This window comes from Octodon degus, unplaced genomic scaffold, assembly GCF_000260255.1.
Source record: "Octodon degus isolate 3935 unplaced genomic scaffold, OctDeg1.0 scaffold00123, whole genome shotgun sequence".
In the NCBI taxonomy this organism is placed as follows: Eukaryota; Metazoa; Chordata; class Mammalia; order Rodentia; family Octodontidae; genus Octodon; species Octodon degus.
The window spans coordinates 5402780-5410065 of NW_004524699.1; the positions used below are offsets into that span (position 1 = coordinate 5402780).

Sequence of the window (7286 nt, forward strand, 5' to 3'; positions counted from 1 at the left end):
GCCCACAAGACCCGGGGCTTGTGGGGATTTTATTATATAGAGTGTAAAATGCATTGTCAGTCAAATAAAAAACACTTTTTAAAACAACATGCATAACATTCTCCAATTCCTTTTTAATAGTTAGACATTTCAAGCATTGTAAGGAAAATAAGGAGGAAAAACCAGAAACTAACTTCAGTACATTTCAAACGGAATGTGCCTCAGATCAATTAAAAATGCAAGAAAAAATAGCTTCGATTCCGTTTTTTCCTTTAAAAATACATGTTATCTGTACAAGATACACTACAGTAAACATTGGAAATCATATCCCTTTATTAAATCACAATTATTTAATTCATACTGCAGTCAATACTAGGTTTATTAATCCATCTAGTTAATCTGACAAATATTAAGAAAATATTTAAAAGAAAAAAGCAAAAAACACCTTGGAATTAAAAAATAGTTACTACATTTTTATATGGTTTAATGTTCCACAGTGTTTGTTAAAAGTTATATTGAATTTCTTTTTAATATTAAAAATAACAGTATTTATATTTCTGAGAGAATAAAGGTTTTTTGTTTTGTTTTTAAAACCAGCTTGGAGGTCTTAGATACACAACTGCAACCAATAATGAGACACGGAAAAGTCTGCTAAATACATCCCCACGTTTATATTACCCCCTTAGAACTCTAGAAATTATATAAACTCTACAAAATGTCCCCTCCCACGCCCTGCTGGACGGCAATACAATTATCTGTCTCAATTCAGAATTCACATAATTAATTACAATACATAATAGTTCAGGTTTTTAAAAAATGCAATAAAATCAGACAGCCAAGATACAAGAAATTAGAAGTAAAACACTTAATGAATTTACACATTTAAGAATATTTAAATACTGTTTAAAAATTTTTAAAAAGAATTTGTTACATACTACCTAAGACTTCCAAGCCACCTTCTGTTGCAACAGACAAAACCAAAACCCAAAACAAAAAAACTCTGTAAATAAAAAGACAAAAATAAAGCAGAACAAAACAAAACACCACGTTGAAATGTCACTGCTCCGAGGCACGTTCTGGCACCTGGATTTGTAGGTACTGCTCCAAAAGAACCCCAGAGCTTACATGCTTAAAATAACGAACAAAAATAACGTAATAAAAATTATCAGCAATTTTAGTAACTAATTTCCCAGATTTTAGAAATATCCTGTTAATCTAAATATAGTGTTTCACAGAACAAAATGAAAGTTCTTCATCAAAAGGTCCGCAAATCTAAAACCTCTGTTACAAACAGGTTTCTTCACACTGATCTCGAGGGGAAGCGCGGCGCACGGCGGGCTCTACTGCTCCTGCAGGAGGAAGGGCAGAGGCCAGTCGGGCAGCGCCTCGGCCGGCCCTGTGTGGGTGGGCGCTAACAGGTGTCCCCAGGGGCCACCAGGTCCGGGCTAAGCAGTGGCAGCCGGGGCCGGGGAGGCCTCCTGAGAGGCGGCCTGGGGACTCCCTCCTGCTGGGGACACTCAATAAGGGCAGTGGCAGGAGCAGGTGCCAGCGCTGGTAATGGGCCTTGCTGTCTCTGGGCGCTGGCTGGCAGCTGCAGGTCACCTGAAACGCACCTTGTGGGGGTCCCTGACCTCCTCCCTCCGGTGGAGGTCACTTCCGGCTCCAGATGACAGCCCTCTAGGTTTCTGCGTGTGAGGCCAAGAGCTGGTGTGGCACCCACCCCTGCCCTGTGTGTGAGGGCTGCTGTTGCCTGTGCTGCCGCCTGCAGCCTTTCAGAGCAGCAGCTGGAGCCCGCAGTGGCAGATGGACGCTCGGCACCTCACAGCCAGGGAGCTGGGCCTGGGGGAAGGAGCCCAGCGCACCCCAGCCCCTCAAAGGCTGCTGGCCCCTCCTGTGGCCCAGCTGGGACAGTGCAGCTGGGCTTTCAGGGAAGGCCTGGGACAGTACTGACCTGACTGTGCGCCTGCGCCTGTCCTAACGTCTGTCCATAGAAGGCGACCTGCTGCCGGTAGTACTCAGCCCAGGCCATTGTGTAGTCCGGCGGCGAGCTGGCCTGAGGAGCTGCGCTGGGGGCGTGGCCCGGGTGACCTAGGGTGGAGGAGGCAGGTGCTGAGGACGGTGCGGTGGACACATGGGCTCTTGCTGCGAGGCCGCTCGCCCACCCACTTCTCTCTAGAGGCACCCACCTGCTGCCCACGGCTCAGGGAGAAAGAAAACGGGTGCCGGCATGGGTGTCTATTCAGCACACCGAGAGCCCCAGAGCTGGCGACACTGGCCTCGGGCAGCTGGGGAAGGAGCGCCTCAACTTCCACCAGGCTGACAAGGACCTGACACCCAGCTCTGGCCACAGGAAGGCCTAGTGGGCCAGTGTGGACCAAGCGACAGGCTGTACCACAAGACATGGTGCCTGCTCCACACACAGCACAAATCAGGCTGGGCGCCGCCGGCGTGCTGGCCACTCGGTCTGCGGCCCACACCCAGCCTGGGGGCCCCTTTGCTAAGTTCTGCCCTGCCTGAAAGGGCCCCAGAACATGGGCAGCAGCTGTGGGAGTGGCAGGGAGCCATGTCCTGGGCCTAGCAAGTGCCCCATGGACTCTGGGGACAGCATGGTCCACTCAGCAGAGGTGGCCAGGCAGGGACTCCAGACAACAGTCATGGACCACACCCAGGGAGGGAGACGCAGGAGGCGGCTCGCGCTCACTCTGCTTTTTGTAGTAGTCCTCCCAGGCTTTGCTGTAGTCCGGCTGGCTGCTCTGCGGCTGGCTCTGCTGGCCTGTGCAGAGGAAAGGGCGTAGGCTGTGGGTCCTGGTTCGCGTGCCCCGCCCTCCTTGGAAGAGGGAAGCATGTGCGCAGCCAACAGGTGGCGGGGGAGAGGGCACAGGGCACGCATGTCGTCTTCTGCCGGGTGGTGTGGGCCACAGGGGAGGGGTGGCTCAAGGGCAGGCACACACAGGGGGAGAGAGGCGGGCCAGGACGTCCTCCTTCCCCCAGGCAGAAGGGCGCTTGAGGTGGCAGACCAACTCTGCCCTCAGACTCCACGGCAGTCAGAGCTCTTCTTCTGAGGGAACCTCTGTCCCAGCCCACACTCCTCCTACACCCTGAGGCAGTCAGCAATACAGAGGCCAGGAAACCAGTAGCCACCTGTGGCCCCAAAGGTCACTTCCCCAGGAAGGTCCAGGCTCTTCGGTGGCTGCAGTACACCCTAAGTCTAAATCTTCTCACAGGTCTAGGCACGATGGGGCAAAATGAGGGCTCCCTCACCCTGCTGCCGGGGCCCAGAGACCAGCATGATGCGGGTAGGGGGAGCACACAGCAGGGAGCCACAAGAGGGGCAGCGGAGGGCAGCCGGGCCCACGAGGTGAAAGGGTGAGCCGGGGCCTCCGTAGCTCCCAGCACAGTTCGGTCAGGACCAAGGCATCACACAGTGAAATACTGAGGGAAAGGGAACCCATGGCCACGGGGCCCTAGAGCTCAAACCCTGACTTCAAGACACATGGCGCCTGGGTGTGGGTGCTGAGGATGCGCTCTGGGAGAGGCACACTGGTGCCCAGCCACATGCCATGCAGGGGACCTGCAGCCAGGCCCAACGAGGCTTTGCAGACGGGCTCCCAGTGGCCCACAGGGCGAATGTGGAGCAAGGGAGCCACGTGACTATCCTGCCAGGTACCCTCGGCTCTGTGAGATGCTCCTAGCTGGGTGAACGTAAGCCCAGAGGGGGCATGCTTCGGGGGGGGGGGGGGGGCAAACCACAGCACACATCCTGCGCCTGGCACCTGATTCCTGTCGCCACCGCAAAGCCCAGCTGCCCAGCAGCCAAGCACTGCTATAGTTGTTTTTTCTCAAACCTTAGTACGCGGGCTATCTGCTGCGTCGGCACTTTGCAATAAATGGACTCAGGGCTGCAGTTTGGGCACCTGGCTCTGAAAGGGTCATCACGGTACCAGAGACACAGGCAGAGACCACCTTGTGGAGAGAAGACAGCCTGGGAGAGCAGGGCAGCAGGCAGAGCTCTGGGCCAACCTAGGCCCTGGGGAGCAGAAGGGATAGACCCCACAATCCCTAGCTAAGAAGGGCGGGTGGCCCACAGAGTGGCCGGTGGGCCCGCCAAGCCACAGGCTGGCAGGCCTATCTCCTTTGGCATAGCCTGTGCACCACCCACTCCCACTTACTTGGGACCTGCTGCGCGGGCTGCTGCCATGCCTGGTAGGTGCTGCCCCAGCCCTGGGTCAGGAAGGTGGGAGGGCCACTGCAAAAGACAGGAGAGTCACTCCCACCGGTGTGCCCCATGCCCACCAGCTCTGGCCCGGAGCCAGCCTCTTCCGACCACCTCCCTTGGCCAACACCTACCTCACAGGGGTGCTGTGGGGGTTTCCGTTCACCTTAGCGGCAAGGTTGGGAAAGCAACCTGAAGAACCCCTCGGAGGAAAGGCACTGCGAGGAGGGGTGGTTAAGTGTTGGGGCCACCCCAATACTCTGCCACCCCAACTCTGCCAGGGAGGGGCTCCCCAGAAGCAGTAGACTGGGGGACCCCCAGCTTGGGGGCTCTGCCCCATCACCACTGAGTATGAGGTACTGCCCAGAGCTTGCGGGCAGCTGAGTTGGGAAGGAGGCCAGGGTGCAGGGTGTCCGGTCAGGGGGCGCAGCACACTCACTTTTGGTGGGGGGCGGTGGGCGGCTGGCTGAAGGGGTTCTGTCCAAAGGCTCCAGCAGCACTGAGGCCGGTTCCCTGTGTGGGCACAGAGCGGCTCTCAGCCCTGGGCCAGGGGAGCCCGCTCTGGGCCTGTCGTGAAGAAGCCACCCCTGCACTCACACCAGCTTCCTTCCATACCAACTGCGTGGCCAGCCGTGGCACTGCCCTCAAGGGACCAGCACCACCACACAGCCAGGTCTGGTGCCACCACAACTGCCCTGGCAGCCACCCTGGGGGAGGACCAACCTGCTTGGCTCTCCCGTCAACTTAGGCTGGCCCAAGGCTCTTTTTGCCATTCTACGTCCCCACTGAGGTGAGCAGTGACCCATCTGTCCTCCATCAACACTCCCTTTCTTTATCTGCTTTGAGGTGCCTGAAACTAAAGCCAGAGTCAGTGACAGCTGCGCACCCTAGCCGTGCATCTCAGCAGGGCTGGACAGGCGGTGCCCGCTGCTCATCTAAACCTGCACAGGACACGCTCTGAGGCTTGAGCTGCTGCAGCCCTGGGAGCTCTGCCAGAAGCGGGCCTTCCCTGGGCCTCTGACCTGCCCTCTGCCAAGTGGCGGGGCACTCCCCAAGATGCAGGGACGGCAGGCACAGTAAGTGCGAGGCTCTGGGCAGGACAGGTACCTTGGACATCCCAAAGAAAGGCCCGCTAAGTCAGCCAGGTGGGGGAGGGTGGTACGTACGCCGACTTTCTCATCTATGAGATGCCTAGCCACCTCGATCTGCTGCGGGATGCCCCTGATGGTGAATATCCGCAGGCTGGGGTCGGTGCTGGGTGGGGGGTTCCGCTGCAGCTCCACATGTGCCCCCGACTGCTGGTTGATGCTCTTGATGTTCTCGCCCCCTACAGGTAGGAGACACGGGTGAGGGAGGAGCACTGGCTGCAAACCCAGGAGAGAACCCTACAGGGCACTAACAAAACCCAATGCCTAGGGCTGGTGAGATGGCTCAGTGGTCTAAAGCACCTACTTAGAACAAGCTAAGCTAAACAAAGCACAGGGACCACGGTTCAATCCCCCAGCACCACATGCCAGCCAGCCCCGCCCCCTGGTGGGCTGAGCTGGCCACACACACACACAAAATAATTAAATAAATAAATATTAAAAAAAAAAAGTTAAAAAAAAAAAAAAAACCAATGCCCACCCTTTAGCAACCCTGCTGCCTAGAGAGAAGCAGAGCCCAGCGCCAACACCATCCCCAGGGGAGGGCTGAGGCCCGGCAGAGTGCTGGAGCATGGCTGATGGCACCAGGGACTTGCAGGCTCCACACACAAAGGGGGGCTTCAGCTGGGTGGGCACTGTGTAGCACTCCCGCTGGTAGTCAGATGGGCCTGTGGCCCACCTGGGCACTGGATACCCACCTGTCCTTTGGAGACAGACAGGACACAGTGGGGCTAATGAAAATGTAGTCCGACTCTTTAAAAAAAATGTGTGGACTCTTCAAAAACCTGTGAGACTCCCAGTCTCTTAATGAAATTTGCGTAACAAAAGCTCCAGTAGGGTAACAATGGTCTGATTCTTCTTTTGAAATTTCACAGAACTCAGATCTGCTCCTGGGTGGGGTCTGGAGCCGCTAGAATACACTCAAAAGCGAGTAGAGTTTTTGCAAAGCTGGCTAAAGAAAATGCTGAAAGCCTGGTACAGGGAATCAAAAAGTAACATCGGACACCAAAGGAGCGCTGGTGCCACCCCCGCCCACCCACGGTCAAAACCAACCTGAGGTGACATGGATCACTGTCCCTAAGGCACCTGGGCCCTGCGCGCACCCTAGCCTGGCACCTCAGCCAGGAGGGCAGGAGAGAAGGGGACACACTGTTTCATCCTGAGAAGGCACGAGGATGCCACAGGGGTCCAGAGGAGAAAGTGGAGGCTGGGTCTAGCAGCAGGCAGCCAGGCAGGGCATCAGTCGCCGCTGGCTTGTGCGCATGGTGTTAGTTTAGGGCCATTTTAAATTTGAAGGCCAACAAACAACAGCCCCTGCCAAAAAAACCCAAAACACAAAAACACCCCCCAAGGTCCTGTCCCCTGGTTGGGGGCCTTCTGGGCCAGGCCAGCCAACAATTCCTCCAGGGAGGTGCAAGCCCCGCCTGGGCCCTCTTCTCCCCGCTCCAGGAAGAGCACATGTCTCTGTCCCCAAGGCAAGAGTGTCTAGAGCACAATGAAGGACACAGGAGAGGACAGGCCATTTCTGCAGCTCTGTCCTGGGGCTCCCGGAGCCTGCCCAGTGTGTCTCCTCACAGGGTGGTACAGGGGCAGCGCTGGGCTTGGTGGTCTGTAGCTGGGATGGCCCTGCCTGGCTGGGCCTGCAGGCCTCGAGAGCATGCTAATACCCGGAGGAAGAGGAGGAGAAGGAGGAGGAGGAGGAGGAAGAGGAGGAGGAGGAAGAGGAGGAAGAGGAGGAAGAAGAGGAAGAAGAGGAGGAAGAGAAGGAAGAGGAGGAGGAAGAGGAGGAGGAGGAGGAAGAGGAGGAAGAGGAAGAGGAGGAAGAGGAGGAAGAGGAGGAAGAGGAAGAGGAGGAAGAGGAAGAGGAGGAGGAGGAAGAGGAAGAGGAGGAGGAGGAAGAGGAGGAAGAGGAGGAAGAAGAGGAAGAAGAGGAGGAAGAGAAGGAAGAG

General features: G+C 55.9%; 1 protein-coding gene across 3 annotated transcripts in view; it reads right to left on the minus strand.

Annotated features, from left to right (window-relative positions):
• Window positions 1–372: 372 nt before the first annotated feature.
• Window positions 373–7286, minus strand: part of Fubp3 (far upstream element binding protein 3) — a 49019-nt gene continuing 42105 nt past the window's right edge. For all 3 annotated transcript variants that reach the window (XM_023700441.1, XM_023700440.1, XM_023700442.1), the window contains 7 exons: window positions 5359–5519; window positions 4632–4705; window positions 4327–4410; window positions 4149–4225; window positions 2681–2752; window positions 1931–2067; window positions 373–1328 (listed from right to left, as the gene is read on the minus strand). In XM_023700441.1, the coding sequence (XP_023556209.1) occupies window positions 1320–1328; window positions 1931–2067; window positions 2681–2752; window positions 4149–4225; window positions 4327–4410; window positions 4632–4705; window positions 5359–5519 (614 nt within the window). In that variant the 3' untranslated portion in view covers window positions 373–1319. The remainder of the gene's footprint in view (window positions 1329–1930; window positions 2068–2680; window positions 2753–4148; window positions 4226–4326; window positions 4411–4631; window positions 4706–5358; window positions 5520–7286) is intronic.